Genomic DNA, 27,179 nt, shown 5'->3' with positions numbered 1-27,179 from the left:
GGAGAGAGAGAATCCCAAGCAGGCTCCACACCAGCAGTGCCGAGCCTGGTGCGGACCTCAAACTCACGAACCATGAGATCATGACCTGAGCCAAAACCCAGAGTTGGGACACTTACCTGACTGAGCCACCCAGGCACCCTGTGACTCAGCACTTCTGTACATCACCTGGTACTCATCACAGTACACTCCTTAATCCCCATCACCTATTTAACCCATCCCCCCACTCACCTCCCCCCTGGTAACCATCAGTTTGTTCTCTATAGTTAAGGGTCCATTTCTTGGTTTGCCTCTCTTTTTCCCTTTGCTCGTTTGTTTTGTTAATTAACTTCCACGTATGAGTGATACCATATGGCATTTGTCTTTCTCTGACTGACTTATTTTATTTAGCATAATACTAGCTCCATGTACATCATTGCAAATGGCAAGATTGCATTCTTTTTATGGTTGAGTAATATTCCCTTTAGAAGTTTATTATTTGAGAAACAGAGAGAGAGGGAGAGAGAGAGAGAGAGCGCGCGCGCGCAAGTGGGGGAGGGGCAGAGAGAGAGGTAGAAAGAATCCCAAGCAGACTTCACACAGAGCCCAGTGCAGGGCTCGATCTCACGAACTGTGAGATCATAACCTGAAATCAAGAGTCGAACACTTAACCAACTGAGGTACCCAGGCGCCCGAGTAATATTCCATTGTGTGTTTATATATACACCACATCTTTATCCTTTCATCATTTGATGGACACTGGGCTGTTTCCATAATTTGGCTATTGTAGATAATGCTGCTGTAAACATTGGGGTGCATGTATCCCTTTGAATTCGTGTTTTTATAATTTGGGGGGTAAAAACCCAGTAGCACAATTACTAGGGTATTTCTGTTTTTAACTTTCTGAGGAACTTCTTTACTGTTTTCCACAGTGGCTGTGCCAGTTTGCATTCTCACCAGCAGTGCAAGAGGTTTATTTTTCTCCACATCCTGGACAATACCTGTTGTTTCTTGTGTTGTTGACTTCAGCCATTCTGACAGATGTGAGGTGATCGCTCATGTCTATTCATGTCTTCTGTTTTTCATTTCAAAAGACTTCTTCAATCTGTAATCTACTGACTAAGTTCTCTTAATTTTTTATAAAATTTCTGTTTTCTATTGTAGTTTAATGCTATTATTTTTGTCCTCAGTTTTCTTCTTTAGTGACTGTCTTTTGTTCTCCAACACAAAGGAGATACTCATTAATTGACAAATTGTGTTAATTTTGTCAGCTGCCTCTTAATCTCCTTCTATTATTTTAGTTTATCTTGGGTCTATTTCATTAGGTCCATATTCTTTTTAATTTTGTCTAGAGTGAGAGCACAAATTATTTATTGGCTGAAATGGGTAAACCTTGCAGAATTACTTCTTTCTCTTTTTTTCCCCTTTCTTCTGCTTTCATGCTATAAAATATTTACATATATCTTTGTCTTTTGTTTTCCTATTACTTGTCTTTGTCAGCAGTTCTGTGGGAACCATTAATGTACCCACAAAGAATGTGGTTGAAATCTCTGTACTGTTTTATTACCGGTTTGCAAGATACTGCTTCAAATCCTCTTCCCAGGACACGAACCTGAAGACTAATTGTGTATGGCTTTTGTTTCTTTTGCCTCTCAGAGTTTGGGAAAGCAAGGGGATAGTAGATAATTCTAGGACTCTGGAAAGCTATAGTAGGTGACATTTTTCTTTGCCATTGTTAAAAAAGTTGGAAACTGGTGGCCACTTTACCAAGTATGGAAGTAAGGAAAGTATCTAGCTCTATAGGACATGCCCTTGGGGTTTTATTGTACTGTTTTAGAGTCAGCTGATGACTGCTTTCATGGCATTGTCATGTGGTCAGTGAAATGGCTGGGCCTTATTTTTTTCTAGTAAATGTTAGTAATGCAACTAAGATATTTAGACTGAGGAGATTATTTCCCATACCTTTTTCTGACTTCTTGGCCAGAAGAAGGTATTTGGTAAATCATTCTGGCTATGGCAGAAGGTGCTATTTTTTTTTTTTTTTTCCCACTAGAAGTGTGTCTCCAATTGGGATATTTCTCTTTTTTCTCTTTCTTCTGAGCAACTTACTGCCTCAGTTCCTTCCCTGAGAGATCAGTGCAGTATTTTGAATTTAATGGACTTTCCTTTTACCCTTTTGCATGATCCTTTGTGTAGGAAGAGCTTTGTGATGGCTTCTTAATTTTAGTCCCAGTTTTTTCTATAGACATTACTTCTGCATTTTTGTGGTATGAGTTGAGTCCTTTCCCTAGGTCTGAATATTCTTTTCATTTTTTGCTTTTGTGTTTCATTTATGGAAGAAGAGGTTCATTAAGCCTGTCAGTGTGCTATCATATTTTCTAAAATCCATTCATCTGTTTTCTCAGTGTTTCTCTGTGTCTCCTATATTCAATTTCTTCCTTTTCTGTAGACTCCTTCCTCTCAACTAGAACCATGCTTATGTTTTTCCTCATTATAGACTGTGGAGGACTTGCCAGTCAGGATAGTTTCTGTGGATGCTTCTACCACTTTATATCTTGCTCTTATTACCAAATATCTTGTCAAAAGGATATCTCTTTATTTCATTTGAATATAAAGGTAAAAAGGTAACTAAATATGAAGGATTCAGATAATATAAAGACCTTGGAAATCATAAGTCTCATCATTCTGAAAGAGTCATGTTTAACATTTTCACAAATGAGCTTCCAGGTTTATATTTTATGGTTCACACACCCACTGCTGATCCTGGATATATTTCATTAGGCCCATGCTCTACTGTAGCTAAATACCAAAAGAAGAGGCCTCCATGAGAGAATGAAACAAGAGCTTTATTAGTGTTTGATTACATATTAACCAATATTTCTTATATTTTATAGTTTTTACAATCATGCTTATATATAGAAACAAGAGTCAAAAAACTGAAATCACAGTATATATGTTGTTTTGAAGCTGTACACTTAATATATCATAGACATCATTTTATTTTTTAATTATTTTAATAAAAAGACATGTAGTCATTTTAATGACTTTATGAGTTCCATTGTAGAAGTATAGTATTTGTCTAATTAGTTCCCTAATGGCAGGTATTTAAATTGCTTTGAATTTTTCTTTATCATAACCTGCACTTTGATGAGTAGTCCTCTTATATCTTTATGAATTTTTCTATTTCCTCAAGATACATTTCTAAATTTGGAGTTTCTGGGCATTAAAAGTGTTTAATCCACACTACTAAATTGTCCTCCTTAAATATTGAATCAATTATTCGTTCACCAGTAGTGAATAATTATAGCTTGGTCAATACCTACAAGTAACATTCTTATTAATGTCTGCCAATCAGGCCTGTTCTTGTTTACATTTCTTTACATCCACTAAGTTTTTATTTGTGTGTGTGTGTTTATTGACCATTTATACTTCTTATTTTATGAGCTACCTACCATGTCTTTAACCCAGGTTTCCTTAGGGTAATTTTTTCTCTTAAACATGTGTACCCAGGATATTTTTTAATTCTTTGTACAGATAAGGGTTTAGGAGTCAGTATAAGGGGATAACAGCAGCTGCCTGCCCATCCTTCCCCTCTTCCTTTGATGACCCGTCGTCTCCTTTCTGTGACTCACTTCCTTTGTGCCTCTCTCCACTGTGTGCAATCTGTCTCAGTCTCTGAAGTTCATGTTTCCCTCTCACTACTGTATCTTTGTGCTCTGTCTGCTTCTCTCTTCTTTCTTTCTGCCTCTGTGCACCCACGCTCCATACACTTGTTCTCCCCACCCCCATGCTGTCTGTTGTCCTATTGTCTCTGCTGTGTGTCTCTTGTTTCTGTGGTTACTCCCCTCCTCCTCCCTCTCTGTCATGTTCCTGCTATGTCTGTGTGCACATACATGCTCTTCCTCTCCCTCTCTCCTCTCTTTTTCCTTTCTCCCTTCTTTCCCCATCTATTTTTCTCAATATCTGGTTGTGCACTTGAGTCCAAGAAGAGGGGTAGTTTACTACTGCCCATACAAAAAAAGAAAAGTCAATTATCAAGTGAATATGAATTATTTCTCTGTTTTTGACCCCTCATTACCTCCAGTTGCCCATGTTTCCAGCAGTTGGGCAGATGAACAACACAAACTACCAAAGAGGCCTCCATGAGAGAATCAAATGAGAGCTTTTATAATATTTAGTAAATGTTTACCAGTGATTAATAGATTTTTACATAACAGGCTGATTTTACACCAGTCTTTACAATCACACTCATATATGGAAAGAAACAAAAGTCAAAAGCAGATTCTTGGAACCCAAAAATAAGTGTCATTATACATTAAGAGATCAAAAGCAAGTATAAAGCCATATATTTAATATATACATGTATGTGTGTGACTGGAACAAAATATTAACAAACTATTTAAAATTGTGGCATTATAAATGTTTTCCTTTATAATGTTCTGTGTCTTTTGATATAACTTTACAAGAAACATATTTTCTAATAAGGCACCATAAAAATTGTTTTTGTTTGACATTAATAAAAAAGTGAGGTAAGCCAATCTAATCAAACAAACACAGAATGTTAGCTACGAGCTGGAAAGGAGGATTTTCAAGCTTTTCATTTTGTTCTAGTGTCTGCCTGAAATACCTATCTGTACCTCCAATCTAGTCATAATAAATCTTTCTAGAAGCAGAGTAGAAGAATAGGATCAGAAAAGTATTATATACCATAATATGGCAAGATAAAGTAAAACAAATTTTTAACCTTAGGTTCTGAGGGTTGAGTTGAATATGCCCCTAGGGTCATGGCTTCACTTTTAAAATTTTATCCCCACATTGCATCCTCATTCCTATTTTTCCATAGGCAACTGGTCTTGTTATATAAATATATTTTGGCTTACAAGAGCTCTTACAAAATGTGTATTCTTTATGTGCATATGTGTCTTCATTTTATATAAAAGCCATATCATTTTTTTCTTATTTTCAATAAGCATATTTTTTATGTTTTTAACATTTATCTACATTGCTATATGTACATCTAATCAGGTTTCCGATCATTGCATAATACTCCATTGAGTGCATCTACCACTTTACTGATGCATTTTCCCTGTGATGGGCACCCAGGTTGCTGCTGACTCCCAGCACCACAGAAAAATGGGAGTGCACACCCTTGTCCATACCCCCCGCCATTGGATCTGTGTGAGACTGTCTTTGGAATATATACCCAGAAGTGGAATTCTTGGATCATAAGCTATATAAGTTTCCTACATTAGTACCAAACTGCTTTCCAGTTCATATCCTAACTGCAATGCATGGAAATCCCTATATTTCCACTTCTCTGCCAGTAATTTCTAGTTTGGCCAGAAGATTTAGAAATACAAATTTCTAGGGGCACCTGGGTGGCTCAGTCGGTTAAGCGGCCGACTTCATCTCAGGTCATGATCTCGCAGTTTACGAGTTTGAGCCCTGCATCTGGTTCTGTGCTGACAGCTCAGAGCCTGGAGCCTGCTTTGGATTCTGTGTCTCCCTCTCTTTCTCTGCCCCTCCCCCACTCAAGCTCTGTCTCTCTCTGTCTCAAAATGTTAAAAAAAATTTAATAAAAAGTATATATATAAATTTCTATACCAAGGATCTTTCCCCCCCATTTTTAATTAAATGTTACTTGTCTTGAGAATCTACCCTATCCCCTCTATAAATGTCAAAGGAGGAGAGAATCTTTTAGAGACTTCCAGAATTACTGCCGTACTTTCAACCAGAATACATTTGTTCATTCAGCCAGATGCAGTTATAAGATAGAATGTGACAAGTACAAAAGTGGGATACTTTAATTGATTTTTTCAGCTATTGACATGTAACAGATAAAAAAAGATATGAAAGATTTTACTAGCAATATTAACAAGTGTGATTTAGAATATCTATATAAAACTTCATTCCCAAAACACAGCCTCCACACTTGTTCCAAATGCCCATGGAATATTTCCAAAAATTAATTTTACTTAGGCAAAATGTTGATAAAGCCCCAAAGTAGAAGACTAATAACTATGCTTATATTTTCTAACCACAAGGTAATAAAGTTGGAATTTAACAACTATATATTTTTTTCATTAAATAGATAATTTTAAAACATTCTAAACAAGTTCAATTAGGAAATAATTGAAATAAGTCTTCTAGTATGGAAGAAGACTAACAAGGAATTCAAGAAGTAATTAATAAAGTGGGAAATATATTTTAAGGAGGGCACTTGTTGTGATGAGCACTGGATGTTATATGTCAATGATGAATCCCTAAATTCTCCTGAAATTAATATTATGCTGTATGTTAACTAACTGGAATTTAAACAAAAACTTGAAACAAACAAAAAATCTAAATAAAAATATGTAAGTAAATGAAAATTTTGAAAAAGTTTTAATAATTATAATAAATATGGGGTGCCTGGATGGCTCAGTCAGTTAAACATCTGACTCTTGGTTTTGGCTCAGGTCATTATCTTGCAGTTTGTGGATTTGGGCTCCATGTTTGGCTCTGTGCTGGCAGCGCAGAGCCTGCTTAGGACTCTCTCTCTCCCTCTCTCTCTGTCCCTCCCCACTTGCACTCTCTCTCTCTCTCTTTCAAAATAAATAAACTTTAAAAAATAATAAAATAGGGGCGCCTGGGTGGCTCAGTTGGTTAAGTGTCTGACTTCAGCTCAGGTCACGATCTCGCAATTCATGGCTTCAGGCCCCGCGCCTGGCTCTGTGTTGACAGCTTGGAGCCTGGAGCCTGGAGCCTGCTTTGGATTCTGTGTCTCCCTCTCTCTCTCTGCCCCCTCCTCTGCTCATGCTCTGTCTCTCTCTGTCTTAAAAATAAATAAAACATTTAAAAATAATAATAATAAAATAAATATAAAAATGAGAACAAAAAAGAAAATATGTAAATTAATGTCAATCCCCAAAACTGATCAATATAACCAAGATCTGATTCTTTGGAAAAAACCAGTAGACCAAATCTCTGGTTATCCTGACCATGGGAAACATAAGCAAGATGGAAGGGTGTAACCACAGACTGAGGTGGTTTCCTTCAAAAAGACTACTGTATGTAACTTTAGGCTGATATATATCTAAATTTAGATGGATGATTTTCTAGGAGACTATAAATCAAGAAAATTGATCAAGAAGTTTTAAATCAGGAAGGCTGGGTGGCTCAGTCAATTAAGATTTGCCTCAGGTCATGATCTCATGGCTCGTGAGATAGAGCCCCGTGAAGACTCTCTGTAATCTAAAGCCCTCTGCATGCCCTCTAGAAATTTGTCACAATATATGTTCCCACCAAAAAGTATAAGCATATGTGTCTCTTCACTCTCTTGCCAACTACGGGTAGTATCAGTCTTTTTAATATTTGCTAATCTGATGTGTGGAAAAACTCATTGCTTTAAAATGCATTTTTTTAACATTAGGTTTCAGGGATTGCCATTTACATTTCTTATTTTGAGGGTTACTTTTTTATATCCCTTGTCCATTTTTCTTCGAAGATTTTTTTCCTATTCTCAAGATTATATTTTATTAATATTGTAATAGTATTATGCATTCAACTTATTTCTTTGTTCCATTCTATGAAAGATCTTCCCAACCTCAAGATTATTTAAAAAAAATAATTCTTCTGGTTTTTTTAAATATTTTTTAATGCATTTAAATCTTTAATCTACATGGAATTTATTCTGTGAGTATAATTTTATTTCCAGATGTTTAGCCAATTGTCAGATATTTTTAAATAAGTGATAGTCACAATTTATTATAAAAATCTAATATTCTTTTGTTAAGCTGGACTCTAATCAGTTGGACTTGGTAATTAATAGCCATGTTTCTTCTGAAATTTTTACCCAGAACAACTGAAATAATATGTGAACACTCTATCAAAATGGAGAGCTCTGAAAAGGAAACTAATTCTGATCAAAATATGAAGGAATTTCATTTATTAAACTTGAAGTTAGATCAGAACATCCAAGTGAAAATAAAAAATATAGATATATCTGACCTCATGAGTATGTCATGAGTGAAATAAAGATTTTAGAATCATTTATGTAAAGGTGATCATAATCCTCATGAGTATTAAATCCAAGAGGAAAGATACTTGAGAGAATGCAGAGAAGAAAAAGAGGGCCACTTCCAGACTGTAAGTTTTCAAACAAACCTAATAGAAAATTCTTTGGGACCCCTGTCCTCTTGCTCTACGGCCCTGCACAAGACTTTCATAATCATTTGTTAACCTTCTAGGTTTTCCCCTACATTAATTGAGGACTTTAGATCTGTTTGTTTTCTTTCTTTCTAGCCCAAGTCTTGCCATTATCTGGGGAACTTTACTATGCTGTTAGAGTTTCTTGACTTCAGTTCTAATGACGGTACTTCCATTATATTTTAACCATCAAGTCTCATGGCTATTTTTTGAATTTGGGCATAATGCAGAATCATTCTGGCTCTGCAATCTTTACTCACTCATGTACCAAAAAAAAACTTTCTGGGGATCTATTAGCCAGGCACAGTGCCTTTTTAATTTTCTAAGGAAGATTTTTCATAGTTACCATCTGCCAGACTTGCAGAAATAAATGACCTGTTCTGATTCTCTAAAGGTGACTAACAGACAGTTACCACCTGAATTCCTGTTTTTGTACACTTGAATCTTGTCTCTAGAAATTAAATCTATATCAAAATGTTGTGTTTTACACAGACACTTTGTGATTGTGTCACCCTATCCTGGTTGGTAAATTTTATTATTGAAACAACAGTTGACAGTTTGATCTGCATATATCTAAAAAACACTTCACAAGAAAAGACTGTCCTTTGGTACCATAGACTGTAGTTCTGACTTTGACTCTGTCTTATCAGTGTGTACCTCTGGTTCTAAACTTCAGTGGTTATAAATTAACTAGCATAAACCCATTCCTCTGAAAGAAAAACATCTCCTAGCAGTCATCTGACTGGCAGAATGTCAACAGGAACAAATTGCCTATATGAAGAATAGCCATATAGGGTCATGAAAGAAGACATGGCCTTCCTCCTATATTGGATATGTTTTGCCAAGCTCAGTTTCCACCTAAAAAAAGTAATTTTGGTGGGTGCCTGGGTGGTTCAGTTGGGTTAAGCGTCTGACTCGATTTCAGCCTAGGTGGTGATCTCACAGTCATGGGGTCAAGCCATGATTCTCTTGCTCTCCCTCTGCCTCTCCCCCCTCTAAAAAAATGGTCAATTTTTAATTGAAAAGCTTTTTTGAAGAGGGTCTATCTGAAGATGTCTCTGATCAATAAATGTGGGAACGAATCCCACCTAGATTTTAATTAAACTAAAAAGTATTACAAAAAGCCTGACACATCTCTGAGATGGTAGCAGTTCCTGTTGTGGAATAAGACATCAGCAGGTGAGTTTGCTATCATAATAATAGAAATTAAAACAGAAGCAGGCAGCCAGACAGCATGTATCTCCTTCTGAGACTCTGTGACAGAAAGCATAAACCATGGTGGTTGATAATGTCAGTTGATTTGTAGTCACTTAAATCTTTTCATTGTAAGCCTCACTGTAGAGGACTGAGTGGGCTGATTCACACGCAGGCGCTGAGGGATGATGGAATCATCTGAGGAGATGCCTGAGACTCTCTCGTGGACTAAGGAGAATAACTGTTGTGGTTTACCAACAGCATCTGTAAATGAATTCAGCAAAAATGATGTTCAGTCCCTTGGTAGGTCATCAGCACAGATTGTGAGACACAGTGAGACCTGTGCATGTGATGATTGTTGTGACTCAGTGTGGAAGTCAACATGGCATGATTGCATGATTCTGACGGTTTGCACTGGCCCTCGCCATAGCGTGTGTAGTGCTACATCATGCCTACAACATCCAGTGCCCACATTTTTGTTGGGTTTGTTCATGCTTTGTTGTATGATAATGACACTGTTGCTCCCCTTTCATTGCTCTTGTATCACTGCTTTAGTAACAAGATGTGGGACCATAAAATATGAGAAGCTTTTTCCTCCAAGTAAGGCTTCATAATCTACATTATTTCAGTTTGCATAGTGAATAAACATTTTACAGCTTTTTTTGAGATCTTTCACATACCATAAAATTCACTTATGTAAAGTGTACAGTTTAGTGGGTTTTAGTATTATTCATGGAGTTGTGCAACCATCACCCCAATCTAATATTAAAACATTTTCAACACCCTCTAAAAACACCCTGTACTAATTAGCAAAGTCACCCTGCATTTCTCCCAACCTCTTACCCCTGCCCCAGCCCCTGGCTGTGGTTACTAATCTACTTTCTCTAGATTATTCTGGACATTGCATATAATAGAATCATACAACACGTGTATGTATTGTATGTATGACTGGCTTGTATGTATTGTATGTGTATGTATTTTGTGACTGGTTTCTTTCGCTTAATGTTTTTAAGGTTCATCTACATTGTAGCAGTGTATTCATTACTTTTTATTGCCAAATAATATTCCATTGTATGAATATTCCATTACATGTTTTATTCATCCACTTAGTAAAAAAATACTTGGCTTTCTTCTATTTTGGGGGGTATTATTAACAAGGCTGCTGTGAACATTCATGTACAAGTTTTTGTGTGGACGTATGTTCTCATTTCTTTTGGGCATGTGCCTGGGAGCGGATATATGCTGGAGCATATGGTAACTCCACATTTAACCATTTGAGGAACTGCCAGGGTGTTACCTAAAGTATTGTCACCATTTTGCGTTCCCACCAGCAGTGTATGAGGGTTCCAATTTCTCCACATCCTTGAAAACACTTGCCTTTTTCTGTCCTTTTGATTTTCACCATCCTAGAGGTCTAACTAAATCTATTTTGTTGAGAGGGAATATTTTTTAGACTATTTTCTATTTTTAAATATTTTACCTTTTATAGGGAATGATATAGGAATTATCATGAAAGAGATTTGAACTAGAAACACACACACACCAAGGCTCGCCATTGAACCCAATGTAGATGTGTTTTTTACACCCATTGGTGCATACCATGACTGGTTGTATACTATGGATGTTGAAGAGACTGGGGCTTGAAGGGACCGTCATTTCTGCTGCATTTGTACCATAGGGCACTCCAGCCTCTGCTTGCGGACAGCTCCACCGCTCCCTGACTGCGCATGAGCAGCTTGTCCATGTGTATGAGACTCTATTATTGAAGGTCTTAACTTCTAGAGACCCAAAACCTGCGATCATTGCACTCCCTGGCTCTGTTTTCAGAAGGCACAGAAAATAGGTCTAATTTTCTTCCTCTCAGGTTCCTGCTTCCTTCCCAAAAGTGTTTTCTCTCAGGTCTTCACTCTGAACCATTTTTCACAGGTCATGCTTCCTTACCCCACCTCACTTCCTATAAATTGTCAGCTTTCCTGGGTCTACTAAGTTTGCTGATATCTTGTTTTTAAACATGTCTCTTTGAACTAAGCGTGTTGTGCTTCAGATGGTGAGAGCATGTTGACAGAGCAGATTTATCACCTTCCTTTCTGTGGCTAGAACATTTCTATGTCCTAACATATGTTTTACTTCTGTTGAGCTCACCGGAGCCATGAAACTTCTATTGCCACACTCTTCTCGGTTTTATTTTCACTATTTTTGTTTTATTTTCACTTCTTAAACTGATAATACAATCACATGATACAAAATTTTAAATGTATAAAAGAGTATTTGATAGTGTCCTTCCCACTCCTGTTCCTTGGACACCTAGCTCTCCTTTCCAGAGCTACTCAGTGTTACTAGTTCTTGCGTATCTTCACAGAGATTTTTTTTTTTTAAGCAGCTTAGTTGAACCTGCATGGCTCAGAAGGTTAAGCATCCAACTTCGGCTCAGGTCATGATCTCACGGATTGTGAGTTCAAGTCCCACATAGGGCTCTGTGCTGAGAGCTCAGAGCCTAGCCTGCTTCAGATTCTGTGCCCATCCCTGCTCGTGCTCGCTCGCTCGCTCTCTCGCTCTCTCTCTCAAAAATGAAGAAACATTAAAAAAAATTTTTTTCAAATAAAATAAAAATAAAACAGCTTGGTTGAAGTATAATTTACATACCATAGAATTCATCCATTTTAAGTGTACGGTTATTTTTAGTGAAGTTACAGAGTTGTGTAGTCATCACCATAACCCAGTTTTAGAACATTTCTGTCACTCCAAAAAGGTCCTTTGTACCTGCTTGTTATCAATCCACATTCCCAGCCCCAGACAACCTCTAATATGCCTTCTGCCTTTTCTGGACATTTCATGTAAATAGAATCATATAATATGTAGTCTTTTGCATCTGCCTTCTTTGGCTTAGCACGATGTTTTCAAGGTTCATTCATGTTGTAGCATGTATCAGTAGTTCCTTTTTATTGCTGATTAGTATTCCATTGTATGGATATACCACATTTTGTTTACCCAGTTCCCAGTTGGACACTTGGATTGTTTCTTATTTTGGATAAGAATAATGCTGCTATGAATGTTTGTGTAAAAGTTATTGTATGGACATATGTTTTCTTTTGGAATTAGAAAATTAGAATTACCAGGTCATGTGTGAAGTTTATGTTTAAGAAAATGCCAAAGTGTTTTCCAAAGTGGCTGTATGTTTTTACATTCCCACCTGCAGTATATAAAGTTTCTTATCTTTCCACTTCCTTGTCTACACTTAGTATTAGCCATCTTTTTTATTATAGCCATAGTAGTGGGTGTGAAGTGTATCTTATTATGATTTTAATTTGTATTTTCCTTATGACTGATGATGTTGAACATCTTTTCATATACTGATGAAAAGTATACTTCTCTGTCTTCTTTGGTGAAATATCTATTCAAGTCTTTAGCCCATTTTTAAATTACATATATGGAATGTCTATTTATTTGGATCTTTAATTTCTTCCGCCAGTGTTTTCAGCATGTAAGCCTTGCACTTCTGTTGTTAAATTTATTCCTAAATATTTCGTTCTTTTTGATGTTGTTGTGAATGGGGTTGTTTCCTTAATTTTTATTTTCAGATTGCTTATTGCTAGAATATAGAAATACAATTGATTTTTTATCTTGTCTTATATCTATAATCTGGCTAAACTTATTAGTTCTAATACTTCTTTATGGATTCCTTGGTATTTTATTTGGACAGAATCATGTCATTTGCAAATAAAAACAGTTGTACTTCTTCCTTTCCAATCTAGGTTCTTTTCTTTCACGGGTATTTTATCAATAAGAAAGCAAATACCTGCATATGTTTTTGACCTTTTTTTTTTTTTTTTCCCCCCACAGACCTGGCAGCATACTTTGCTTTTTATACTTAATCTTTCCTGAAAGTCAGTCCATTTCAGTACCTCCTACAGCTGCAGAGAAGGTGTAGTATATTGCCAGTCAGTCATACCTTCCTCACCACATATTCATACGTTTTGGTTTTTTTTAACATCACAATAGTTTCAGTTTTATATGACTTTTATATTTTTTTTACAACTTATATTCTAAATCATTTGTTCTAACACTTCTGTAATTTCAGAAATGCAAGTGCTCCCTTTTTGAGCTGGGTAAACTGGCACAGAGAGTGCAGTGATTATGCAAGTAGAGACAGCTAATAAAGGGAAGATCTGAGACTGGCTTAGGCCTTTGGACTTCAGATGCACAGCTTTTCCTACTGTATCAAAGTTGCTGCCATTCCTCCTGCCTGATGTATAGGGCTTTACAATGATCCCTTGTTGGATTTGGCCCATCATTCCTGTTTATTATTTTGGATCTTGACAGTCATTTAGGCCCTCCCAGATATGCATTGTACAAGAAATCTCCTGCTTCCCATATCTCTAAGACATTGATATATAAAATGTTAAGAAGGAATAGCCAGAGCAAATCAAGTAACTGGACACAATAGGTGCTTAGTAAATATTTGCTGTTGAATGCAAGACATACCACTCATTAATAAAGGCCTCTCTCTGTTTTCATAATATTTGGGTAAGAATGCTTCAACCACCTGTGGTTCTACCAACTTATTTTATCATTTAACCCCCGTAACTCCATCTTGCCCTCAAAGATGTCAGGAGAAGTCTCGTCATTTTAATCAACTCTAGCTGTCCTTGACCACACATTCTTTTGGTCTACCCGTCAGTGACCATATCTACTAGAAAAACCAGGCTAATCTGGCAAGGCTTGTTCTTCCTGCTCTTGAGCACTGCCTGAAATGTGCTTATCTCTTCTTTGACCTCTAAATGCTTGTAAATGATTAGATTCGTGATCCATTCTAGCACTTTATATGTCATCATTCTTAAACCCACCAGTTTGCAATGCTTATCTTTTTGAAAATCAAAACATTTCCTGTCCCGGGTCATTTAACTTAACGTGCTCTGTATCAAGTTTCTGAAAGAAACTGTTTCAAGTCTCCTGAAGGCCCTGGGATATAGTTTATTTAGTTCAGAGGAGTAGACACCCTGTTTCCTTTCCTGAGTTGGCTGTCAATTCACCTTTACCAAAATTGCTTAAGTAGACAAGCATCTGGCATTTATTCAAAATATAGATGCCCAGACCCCTCCCCTCGAGACTCCAATTCATCGTTCTGAGTTTGGACCCATCCTCCAGGAGATTGTTGTGACGAGCAAGCTTAAGAAATACTGTTTTATACTACATTTTGATAATCTTTTTGTCATTCACTAGCATTCCACCATCCACTTTAATCCATGAAGTTACCCTTCTTTGCTCTATTTGCTCTGAACCTAACTTAAAAGCCTTTTGGGCTCTTTAATAATTTTTGCAATACTCCAGTTATTCAGGACTTCTCATGGGGCCTTTCAGCTCTTTGTATATTTACCCATGTATAAGTATCTGAGTCTGATCTTACTGGACAGCACCTTTTTAGTCATTCCTGGCCCTCTTTATCTCTCATCAAAATTGTTTTGCACGTGTCAAGTTAGAATTTCATTCTGAAAACCCACCAGGCTAATCTTTGGCTAGCATCCTCTTTGGAGTTTCTTCAAGTCTTGTGAACATATCCACTCTTTTTTTTTTTTTAATTTTATTTTTTCAATTCACATCCAAATTAGTTACCATATAGTGCAACAATGATTTCAGGAGTAGATTTCTTAATGCCCCTTGCCCATTTAGCCCATCCCTCCTCCCACAACCCCACCAGTAACCCTGTTTGTTCTCCACATTTAAGTCTCTTATGTTTTGTCCGCTTCCCTGTTTTTATATTATTTTTGCTTCCCTTCCCTTATGTTCATATATCTGTGTCTTAAAGCCCTCATATGAGTGAAGTCAAATGATATTTGTCTTTCCCTGACTGGCCGATTTCACTTAACATAATATCCTCTAGTTCCAGCCACGTAGTTGCAAATGGCAAGATTTCATTCTTTTTGATTGCTGACTAATACTCCATTGTCTATATGTGTGTGTGTGTGTGTGTGTATGTATATATATATATATATATGTATATATATGTATATATATATACCACTTCTTCTTTATCCATTCATCCATCGATGGACATTTGGGCTCTTTCCATACTTTGGCTATTGTCGATAGCGCTGCTATAAACACTGGGGTGCGTGTGCCCCTTCAAAACAGCACACCTGTATCCCTTGGATAAATACCTAGTGGTGCAATTTCTGGGTTGTAGGGTAGTTGCATTTTTAATTTTTTGAGGAACGTCCATACTGTTTTCCAAAGTGACTGCTCCAGTTTGCATTCCCACCAGCAGGGCAAAAGAGATCCTCTTTTCTCCGCATCTTCACCAGCATCTGTTGTTGCCTGAGTTGTTAATGTTAGCCATTCTGACAGGTGTAAGGTGGTATCTCGTTGTGGTTTTGATTCGTATTTCCTGAACATACCCACTCTTTATGGCTTACCTTGTTAAGACAGCTCAGGCCCTTATCCAACCATAGCAGCATTCACCTCCCTATCGTAAATTATATGGTAACATGTTCACATTGTCACAAGCTTTCTGGAGAGCAACTTTATCCCAACAAGTAGAACTGAATTAGAAAGGGCTCTTGGTAGCTTGTATGTGTTCTTTATCCTGTAGGTGACTATGCCATTGACTGCAGGTAATGCTAACAGGGTCTCTTTTGTTTTTCCAGGTGGCAAACCATGTGATTTCTTCTGATTCTATTTCATCTTCTACCAGTAGTTTCTGGAGCTCAAGCCCCACCCTTTGCAACAAGCAAAATGTACATATGTTAAACAAGGGTGTACAAGCAGGTAAATTACTTGAATTTAAACATTTCCATTGAAATACAAGTAGACCTTAAACATATATTAAGATACTCAACCTCACAATAAAATAAGTGAAGATTAAAACTATACTCAAATGCCATTTGCCACCTATCAGACTGGCAAAAATCTAAGTTTGGTAGTAAGTTTCTGGGCACAAGTGTAAAGGAATAGGTACTCATACGTGTAAGTTGGGAGTACAACCCCCATGAGGCAATTTGGCAGTTTCTATTCAAATTACTTTGATCTAGCACTTTTACTTTTGGAATTTAGCCTATAGATATATTGTGCATATGTGCAAAATGACAAGTGGACAGAATTAATCATTGAAGTATTGTTTATCATAACAGAAAATTTAAATTGACTTAGATGTCCATCAATAGCCACATGTTTAAATAAATTATCATACATCCATATAACAAGACATAGGATGAGGAAACTCTCTCTCTGCTAATATGGCAAGATCTCTAACAGAGATAATTAAAAAGAAAACACAAAGTGCTTTAAAAATAAAGGAAGAAAATTGCTTGAATGTGTGCAAAAAATTCTCTGGAACCAGGGGGTTGCAAATTGAATGAATGGAGAACAGGAGTGGGAAGGAGGCTTTTCACTTATGTTTTTCTATATCTTTTGATTTTATATAAGAGAAGTAAACTCCCTTGATTTTTTTCCCCCTCCAGTCTTGTCTTTGTATCTGTCAACCTCTTTCTTACCTGGGTGACTGCCAGGAGGACTATAAGCATTTAGTGTCTTTCTCACTTTGGATCAGAACTAAAATCCTTTATCCATTGAATCCATGTGAGTGATTTTTTTCCCTCTAATATCTAAACTGACTAAGAAATAAAAACCTTCCTTTCTTCTTCCACTTTCCCTCCCTCCCCTCCTGTCTGTCTCTGTCCCTCACACCCCTCTACACCACCCAGAGGAGGCAGTAGCTTGCATTTTTGAAGACTTAAAAAGTATTTGTTTACTGAATTGAATACACATGCCAACTAAGTCTCAAGGCTGCTCCCAGGATATCTGTGGATCTTTCCCCTCAGGTAACTTGGAGATCGTGAATGGTGTCAAAAAACACACTCGAGATGTTGGGATGACTTTCCCAACTCCAGGCTCTAGCGAGGCTAGAGTAGAAGAGTACAGCGATGTGACTTCTTGGTCAGAAGAAAAAATAGAAGAGAAAAGTCGTCTCACCAGTTATCTTGGGGATAAAAAGTTAAGGAAGAACAAGCAGAGTTGCAGTGAAGGTCAGTTTTTAATTCCAGTGTTGTAGCAGAAGAACTAGTGAATTTCAAGTCTCTTGCGATGCTAAGATTCTTTATTTCTAATGACTCTGTGTTGACCCCATCTCCCTACACCCCCAGCCCCACCTTGGCAAATTTTCAAAGTATCTAGCACTATAATTACAGTCATACCTGTAGTTACGCAAACTCCAGGGCATCGCGGTGGTCCCTGACGGCTGAGTCCCCTGAGAGGCTATGCTATGCACATGTCTTTGGTGAGAAGAACGAAAAATCTTTTTTCTTTCTTAAAAATATTTCCCATAGGAGTTTCATGGTTTGTTCCTGTGGAAAATGTGAAGTGTGGTCCTAAGAAGGAAAACCTGCCCAAACTTTATGGCCCTGGTATCTGCTGGTTTGCACCAATAACCAACACCAAACCGTGGAGAGAGCCACTGCGGGAACAGAACTGGCAGGGACAGCACATGGACAGCCACGGGTCACTAGCAGGCCCAGGCAGAGATCCCCCAAGGCCATTTGTGAAAGCAACCCTACAGGTGCAGCGACACTGAGTTCATTTTAGCCATGTTTAAGGTGGGGGTTCGGGGGGGGCGGGTGCTGGAGGGGAGATACAAAGAAGTTAAATGTGTGATTTGGCCTTCTGAAGAAAAGTCTCCTAATCCTCATTTCTGGAACTTCTAGAATTTCATCTGTTACCACTGTCATCATTAAACAAAGGCTGACTTACTGTTAACCATTCTAAACTGCGCATTGCCCTCTGAACCTGGGACGAGGCAATAGAAGGGAGGGGGCTGTGATGCTGCCCACTGGGCTCATAGACATCTGCATGTGGAGCGCTCTGGAGGCCTGATGTTTGTTCCTCCATTTACATAACTCCCATTCCTGCTTAGCACAGGATTTAAAAGGCAGGAAGTCCCTTCTTTATATGTACCTTGGGAGCTGAACGAAATGTTACTTAATAATATATTTGTTTGAAGGGAAATTTTAAAATAGCACAATGGGCCGGGCTCTAGCCCATCAACATTTGGAAGAGTTATAATTGCCACAGTCTTAGTTCTTGGTTTGTTCCAAAGGCATCCTTTGATCCCTCTGATTTACCTACTGGAGCTCTCCCCTGCAGAAAGTTGTTAGATTATTCTTCAACTCTAGATATTTTCTGCACTTTAGAAACAGGCTCTTCAAACCACTGTGGGGCAGGTACTGTTTTCTAGGCCCTTAGAGAACAAACTGCATCATTAATGTGAGGTTCGGGGGCCTTTTCTCCTCCTCAGGAATCTCTTCAGCTTCACAGACCCGACTTCATCTCCCGCTCTGGGGAGAGAATAAAGCGTCTGAAGTTAATAGTGCAGGAGAGGAAACTACAGAACATGTTACAGAGTGAGCGGGAGGCACTGTTCAACACTGTCAGAGAATGGCAAGGCTGCCAGGACCCAACACGCCGGCTCCTGAAGAGAGGTACACTCTGCCTGTTCACTTTCCTGTTACTGGCTGGAGAGGGTAAAGTCCGCTTGACGCCGGGGAACACGGCTCAAGGCCAGCCCAGTTACAGGGACAGAAATGGACTTTTGTTTGCTGAGACTCAACTCTCCTTAGGTAGCAGAACCTGCCCGGTTTAGCTGTCAGCACTCTCGTGATCCAGAGAAACCCAGGTACTCTTGCCCTGCCACTGCAGCTTGGAAACCAAAGAGTGCCATGAGAATGGGGTTTTTGTAAGCCAGCTGTGTTTCTGGGAGCAAGTTAGTTCCAAAAGTATAATGTTGGTTTCTTCGGCGATGGCGCTGATTCGAGGATTGCCTACCTCGTAGCAGGGTAGTGGTGGTGGTGGTGATGATGATGCCATGTAAACTTTATGTGTTTTGCCCAGGCACTGTTCTTCTTTAAGCTTATAACACCTCTCTGAGGTACATGCTATTAATATCCCTATTTTACAGATGAGAAAACAGACAAAGAGAGCCTAAGTCCCTTGCCCAAGATGATATACCTGATACTGGGATTTGAACCCAAATGGGCTGGCTCCCAACTGTGTGCTCTGACAATTCTGCTAGGTGTAAGACCTCAGGAATATAATACATGAAAGCTGGGAAAACTACAAAGTGCTATCTAATGCTTTCATCACAGCCTTACCTATAAACCAGCCAGTGTCTAGTCTGTGCCATAGAGTGTTGTATCTTTAGGAGCCTCTGGCTGCTGTCACAGTCCCCATAGTCTAACCCTGGGCTTGGCCTTGGCCCTTGCTCCCCACCCATTGCTGTCAAGCTCAAGGTAGAGGCACAGAGTCCTAGCAGCAACTTCTCCCAGTTCTTGAGCAACACACTCTTCCTTATTGAGACACTACCCACTGAAAACCCCTTCTTCTCTTGCTTAGGCTTCCTGGATGCCCAAAAGAACAGGCCTATTGGAAAGAAGGAAATGATTCAGAGGTCTAAACGGTAAGGCCAAAAGAATAAGAGTAATTATATAAAAGTACAAATCCGGCCAAATGATCAGGAGCTGTGGCTTGCCCCCAGAATAAGGGCATTATGCTCAAACATTACGAGGGGCACCTGGGAGGCTCAGGCAGTTAAGTGTCCAGCTTTTGATTCTGGCTCAGGTCATGATCTCGTGGTCGTGAGATCGAGCCCCAAGTCAGTCTCTACACTGAGTGTGGAGCTTGCTTAAGATTCTCTTTCTCTCTGCCTCTCCCTCTGCCCCTTCGCCACTCGCATGTGCATGTACACTCTTCCTCTCCTCAAAAAAAAAAAAAAAAAAAGAAAATTAGTTGTGAAAGTAGTTTCTCACCAATGGCACTAAAAAAGGAAAGAAAAATGGCAGATTGGTATGGATGAGTCAGATACAAAAGATACAAAGAATCCCCACTAATTTGCATGCCTTAATCAGGCTTGTCCTTGATAGAAACCTAAATATAAATAAAGATATCTAAAATCTAAGATATGAATATTTGAAATAAAATATTTATTTGGGGCATTACCCTTTATCCATGAAATCCCATCTCTAGGAATTTATGCAATACAGTGAGAAATGATGGAAAACTCTCCAAGATATATTAAGTTAAGCTTAAAAAAAAGTCAAGTTTCAGGGGCGCCTGGGTGGCTCAGTTGGTTAAGCGTCTGACTTCAGCTCAGGTCATGATCTCACAGTTGGTGAGTTTGAGCCCCGCATCAGTCTCTGTGTTGACAGCTCAGAGCCTGGAGCCTGCTTCAGATTCTGTCTTCCTCTCTCTCTGCCCCTCCCCTGCTCATGCTTTGTCTGTCTGTCTCTCTCTCTCTCTCTCTCTCTCTTTTTCTCTCAAAAATAAATAAACATTAAAAAAAAATTTTTTTAAGTCAAGTTTCAGAAGCATGTGTACACTGCTCCCATTTGCAGTGTTTAAAAAGTATTAGTGTCTGTATAGATGCATATACTTTTATATGCATAGAATATCTCTGGAAGGATACTCAAAAAAACTGGTAATAGCAGTCGCCTTTAGGAAAAAGAGCTGAGTCACTGGAGTACAGAGGTTAGACAAAGACTAACTTTTTTGCCTTTTTATACTTGTTGAATTTTGGGCCACTGCATGCATTAGCAATTAGTTAATCAGAGATGTGCTTATACTGATCATGAGAATGCCATCGATTTAATTGACATATAGCATTGTATAAGTTTAAGGTATATAATGTGATGATTTGACACATGTATATACGGCAGTATGTTCACTACGCTAAGGTTGGTTAACACATCCTCCACCTCATATTATTTCTATTTTGGTGGTGGTGGTGGTGGCAGTGTTCTTATTGTTCTGGTGAGAACATTAAAGGTCTTCTCTCAGAGCAGTGTTGAAGTATCCAATACAGTGTTGCTGACTAGAGCCCCCCTGCTGTACCTTAGATCCCCAGAACTTATTCCTCTTATAACTGGAAGTTTTTACCCTTTAACTAACATCTCCTCATTCCCTGGCCCCCAGCCCCTGGCAACCATCATCCTAGTCTCTATTTCAATGAGTTTGATGTTTTTAGATTCCACATGTTAAATGCGATCATACAGTTTTGTCTTTCTCTGACTTATTTCACTTAACATAATGTCCTCAAGGTCCATCTATGTTGCAGATGGAAAAATTTCCTTCTTTTTTATGACTGAATAATATAATATATTACATTTTCTTTATCCGTTCATCTGTTGATGGACACTTAGGTTGCTTATGGTCGTTGTATTTTTAATTGTTTAAGGAACCACCATACTGTTTCCCATACTGGCTGTACCAATTTACATTCCCACCAGCAGTGCACAGGGGTTCCCTTTTCTCTTTTTTTTTTTTTTTTTTTTTTTTTCAACGTTTTTTTATTTATTTTTGGGACAGAGAGAGACAGAGCATGAACGGGGGAGGGGCAGAGAGAGAGGGAGACACAGAATCGGAAACAGGCTCCAGGCTCCGAGCCATCAGCCCAGAGCCTGACGCGGGGCTCGAACCCACGGACCGCGAGATCGTGACCTGGCTGAAGTCGGACGCTTAACCGACTGCGCCACCCAGGTGCCCCCAGGGGTTCCCTTTTCTCTGCATCCTCACCAACATGTGTTATCTCTTGTTGTTGGTTTTGTTTTTTTTTTTTTTAATATAATAACTATTCTAACAGGTGTGAGGTGATACCACATTGTGGTTTTCATCAACAGTGACTTTTAAAAATGTATGTTTGTTCCTCTTTGGTCTCATTCCTGCCCTCCACTACTGTGTTTGCAGTTTAGTGATCATCTCCACCACATCCAAAACAGACCTCCCCATTCTCCACTCCCACACTTGCTTGGGCCAGCCACTCATCCAACTAGAAAGCTGGCTAGCAGTCACCGCTAGCTGTGTTACCCATTGCTCCACATGTAGCCTGTTTGCACATCCTAGAGACCTGGCTCTTGTTGCTCTGGGACCTGCTCTGGCCTCCGCTCTCAGGGGACTGCTGTTCTTCCTAGTTCTGCTCTTGATTTTTTCTTACTTGCTTTCCACAAAGCCTCTACATCATTTTCAATGATATTTTTTCAAATTATAGGAAACTTTGGAAAGTATCGAGAAAATTAGAAAGAAGGAAATAAATATCGCTGATAATCCTTCCATCTAAACTGAACTGACACTAGTCCTCTTTCTTGGCGGGAGTGGGGGTTTTGCAGAAACCCTTATTAACACACTTGTTTTTTTCTCAAATTGTCGATCATACAATATATACAGGTTTGTAATCTACTTTGTTTTGTAAAGCATCAAATTGTGAACATTTTCCCATATCATTAAAAGTTTTTTGGGGCGCCTGGGTGGCGCAGTCGGTTAAGCGTCCGACTTCAGCCAGGTCACGATCTCGCGGTCCGTGAGTTCGAGCCCCGCGTCAGGCTCTGGGCTGATGGCTCGGAGCCTGGAGCCTGTTTCCGATTCTGTGTCTCCCTCTCTCTCTGCCCCTCCCCCGTTCATGCTCTGTCTCTCTCTGTCCCAAAAATAAATTTAAAATGTTGAAAAAAAAAATTAAAAAAAAAAAAAAGTTTTTTGAAACATCTTTTTTATGCTTTGTAATAATTCCATTATATTCCATAATCTGTTTAACTGTTCTTTTGTTACAAATTCACATTATTTCCAGTTAGAGCATATTTATCAAATGCATGTTCGATCATGTTCCTCACTACTTAAAATCAGTGGAACCCAGGAGCACCTGGGTGGCAGAGTCGGTTAAGCGTCTGACTCTTGATTTTAGCTCAGGTCACGATCTTATGGTTCGTGGGATCGAGCCCCACACCAGGCTCTGCACTGACAGCATAGAGCCTGCTTGGGATTCTCTCTCTCCCTCTCTCTCTCTGCCCCTCCCCTGTTCTCACTCTGTCTCAAAATAAATAAATAAAACTTAAAATCAGTGGCACCCAGTCCCTGATAGGACAGAGCCCAAGGTTTTTACATGGCTACGTGGCCTCCACAGCCCACCTCCCCTTCACCTCGCCTGATTCCCATCTGCTCCCCTGCACACCTCTCTGTGAGGCCTTGACTCCTTACCAGTATTCCCTACTCTTGTCCTCCCTCTGCTATCTTTAAGACCCACCTTTCATTTCTTGGAACTCTGTGTAACATTTTGTACATGGGACCATTATTGTACTTTTCTTTCCCATTATTTCCTGTGTGTTTAAAAATATACTAGTTCGGGGCGCCTGGGTGGCGCAGTCGGTTAAGCGTCCGACTTCTGCCAGGTCACGATCTCGCGGTCCGTGAGTTCGAGCCCCGCGTCAGGCTCTGGGCTGATGGCTCGGAGCCTGGAGCCTGTTTCCGATTCTGTGTCTCCCTCTCTCTCTGCCCCTCCCCCGTTCATGCTCTGTCTCTCTCTGTCCCAAAAATAAAAAATAAAAAACATTAAAATAAAAATATACTAGTTAGTACATGTTTGTTATCTCATATCGAAAATGTACACTTTTGCATATAGAGTAAAAAGCTGTCATCTCCACCCTTTTATCCCACTCCTTTCTCAAGAACACGTAGCCCCTATAAGCAGGATGTCTTAATGTTTTTATTCATCTTTTCCCCTCCCAGATCATGAACACCCCTAGCCAGGGTTCTTCGTGTCCAGGTGTCTAACAGGAAGCAGGCCTACAAGGCCGAATGCCCTGAAAGCAGCAGAACTTAGGGAGATGGGGGAGAAGAGATCATGTCCCTCCATGGTCGGGTAACCTCACTGCTTTTTATCTTCCCACTGGCACCATTCCTAAGGATTTATGAGCAGCTTCCAGAAGTGCAGAGAAAGAGAGAAGAAGAGAAGAGAAGATTGGAATATAAGTCATACCGGCTACGAGCTCAGCTATTCAAGAAGGTCAGCTAGTCCTTGAGCAGCATCCATCAGATTTATCAGGGGAAAGAGAAATTGAGGGAAACACATCTGACCTGTTTGAATTAACTACATCTGGGGAGTAGCCTTAAGCTTGTAATGTATTGTACCACTGCTGAGGTTTGGAAGGTAAAGGCATCTGTGACTAGATTTCAAATCTAAAAATCTAAAAAGGCAAATCTGAAAGAGGCACCTTCCAGGCATACATTTGGAATGAAACTAAATTCCATACTTAGGACTAATGGTGGAAATGTCCAAATCTATCAGTATTGTTGAATTTTCATTTTAGAGTCCCCAGTGGTAGTTTTGTGCCCCTTACTGGTAAATCAGATACCTCTAAAGCTTGTAAAATAAACTGGAAAATGTCCAAGTGTGGCATAAGAGTTGACAACTTGGGGAGTCGGAGCCTGGAAGCCACCACCATTTCCTGCCCATGGCCCCAGTGGAATCAGTGGTAATGCAAATCCCAGACCCTCAGAGGCGGGGGGACTTGCTACCAATATATTCCTTGAGAAGCTGGGGAGCTACCGTGCCCGAAGGTCTGTATCCTTCACTGTTCTCGTTTCCTTCCCAACCCCTTCACTTCACTGCCAGAGGACTCTGAAAGTCAGAATCCAAAAGACGAGTTTATGCCAGACCGATGTGGGATTGGAGAACTGCTTCTGGAGCATACCTGGAGCTGGGCTGGGCAGGGCCCCTCGAGGAGGGGGGCCCCAGGCACCGCATGGCCCGGCCAGTGTGTCAGCGTCACAGGCCAGGCCTCTCATTATACTTGTATGTTTGAACTGATGGATGGATGAGTCTATCCAGATCATAAATGATCTGTATCTATATAGACATAATAGGTACTGATTATATACATCATGTTTCCTTAATACTTCAGGAAAAATTTTTTTTGCATAATTATCATAGTTTCTGTAGCTGGGGAAAATAAATGAGATTTGGGTAGAACCTCACTGGTCTCTCAGCAACATGTCTGGGGTGGCTGTCTGCCTCTGATGGCAAGAGTATCTAACTTCTCTTTCTTTTCTTCCACAGAAAGTGACCAATCAGCTCTTGGGGAGAAAAGTTCCCTGGAACTGACATAAGAATATTTTCCTGGAATTATATTTTGTCAACCTGGAGAAGCACAATCCTTACTTTTATGAGTCTGGTTTAATAAAACTTAACTCTTTTTCCATGTGTAATTTAGAAGTAGTAACAATGGTGAGTAGGATTATGAATGGTTTGGGAGCAATACTTTGTCCGCTGTGAGCTTGCCACAGGGATGTTTGTCACAATGGTATCATTTCTGAATTCTAGCCAGGAATGAGTCCCCTTTTGTATGTGTTTTTGTACTTTTAGAAAATAAATAACTTCTGATTGAGTCATAGTAAAGCAAGCAGCAAAGAGTCATTTCTTTACCATCTAGAGATGTGCAGGGAGCTATGCAGTGTCTCTCCTGGGGTAGATGGGGGTCTCAATCTAAAAGCATCAGTCAAGGGAGGTAGACTGCGGGAATGAAATGTGGCCTTTCTTTACAAACACAGCAGGATGTGACAAGACTCTGCTGTGGGCTTTGTGGAGAGGGTGTCTGGTTAGGGTACCTGTTGGACATGCCCAGACACTCCCAGCAGACCAGGCACCTCAGGTCCAAAGCCACCTCATAGCCTCACTCCGGCTTCCCAGGGGCCTCTAGCCTTTGGTGGATTTTCCCTCCAGCTCCAGCCACCCTCTTTTCAGGATTGAAGCCTCAGATCATTTATCATCACACGTGGAACCAACGTTTATAACCTGGATCACCACTTCTGAAAAGCATGAGTTAATAAGTGTGGTAATGTACATAAAGCATTTAATTAATCCTATGGCCTGGAATTACAGCTAAGGCCCAGAGTTCAGGGGGAGAAGGTACTAATTGGCCTCATTCTAAGTTCAGGGAAGTCCCAGAAGGGCAGTAAGGAGCCAGCTGCCGCCAAAGCCGAGGTAAAGAGCAGACCCTGCCACCGAGCACAGCTCAACTGGTGCCTCCAAGGCTCCCTTCCTAACCCAGAAGGAGGCGATGAAGAAGGCTCAAGGTAATTAAGCTCTCTGGGCCAGTTTACCTGTAAAATGAGAGGGTTAATAACCTCCAAGCCCCCTTTCAGCTCTCAAATATTATGACTGTTTTATGTCTTGTTGGAAGTTATTATTCAGAATACAAACAGAAAGTGATCGTTGCCTAGAAACCTGGGTCTGCAGGGAAACCGGGCAGGATGGAGCCTGCTTAGAAATAATGAGTGGGATTCTCTTACGGCCTCAAGCTGTGTCATCCAGGTACCTTCCCAAAGTATTTAGGTTCAGGGCCTGGGAAGCCACTGGTGGCAGCTGGCCACCAGCTCCTCACCCCCTGCCACCAGCCCCAGCCCCAGAACACACCTGCTTGGAAATGCTACTACAGGTGCCCTGGGGAGAGCCTGTTAGCATCTCCACTAGATTCCACAGACTTGCTTTCACATTAGAACAGTAGTTCCCAGGCCACCAGGCCCTGCATGGTCAGGGTGCAGAATCAAAGCCCTGCATGGGGCAGGGGTGCTGAGAGTTCTCCCAGCTGCAGTTTTCCTTGGCTGAGTGCTGCCTGCAGAACCCAAGCATTGGCCTCATAGGTAATCCTGGTGCCTCTCCCAGCATCTGTTCTGCCCCCAGAGCTCAGGGTGGTTTCCCCCCACCCCCGCCATTCTGCCTTCATCAGTACAGGCTGAGCACCTGGTAGAGGCCACAGTCACTGGTAGAGGCCAGAGTCACTACTTTGTGCTGCCACACTATGGCTGTGCTCTGCTCCTACTCCGCCAGCTACCCATACCCCAGTCCCCATACCAGGAACTTGTTCTGAAAGTGCTTTTTTTCCCATGCCTGGGAGGACATTGAACCTCTTGTTTTGTTTTTTCTTCTTGCATAGGTACAAGAAGGCAAGGCCCAGGTTGAACCTATGCCCCAGCTCTGACCTGTCATGGGGATTCATTCTTGAATTGCTTCTTCCTAG

General features: G+C 39.9%; 1 protein-coding gene across 5 annotated transcripts in view; it reads left to right on the top strand.

Annotated features, from left to right (window-relative positions):
- Positions 1-25,558, top strand: part of ALMS1 (ALMS1 centrosome and basal body associated protein) — a 228,863-nt gene extending 203,305 nt beyond the window's left edge. For 4 of the 5 annotated variants that reach the window (XM_058683688.1, XM_058683686.1, XM_058683689.1 and 1 more), the window contains 7 exons: positions 15,999-16,119; positions 17,172-17,375; positions 17,676-17,905; positions 18,641-18,824; positions 19,735-19,798; positions 24,067-24,166; positions 24,776-25,212. In XM_058683688.1, coding sequence (XP_058539671.1) covers positions 15,999-16,119; positions 17,172-17,375; positions 17,676-17,905; positions 18,641-18,824; positions 19,735-19,798; positions 24,067-24,166; positions 24,776-24,970 — 1,098 coding nt within the window. In that variant the 3' untranslated portion in view covers positions 24,971-25,212. The other variant, XM_058683687.1, reaches the window with a different exon arrangement.
- The last annotated feature ends 1,621 nt before the right edge of the window (positions 25,559-27,179 follow it).

Source organism: Neofelis nebulosa, chromosome 9 (assembly GCF_028018385.1).
Source record: "Neofelis nebulosa isolate mNeoNeb1 chromosome 9, mNeoNeb1.pri, whole genome shotgun sequence".
Taxonomy (NCBI): Eukaryota; Metazoa; Chordata; class Mammalia; order Carnivora; family Felidae; genus Neofelis; species Neofelis nebulosa.
The sequence above is the reverse complement of the archived record's forward strand: the minus strand, read 5'-3'. Positions and strand labels throughout refer to the sequence as shown.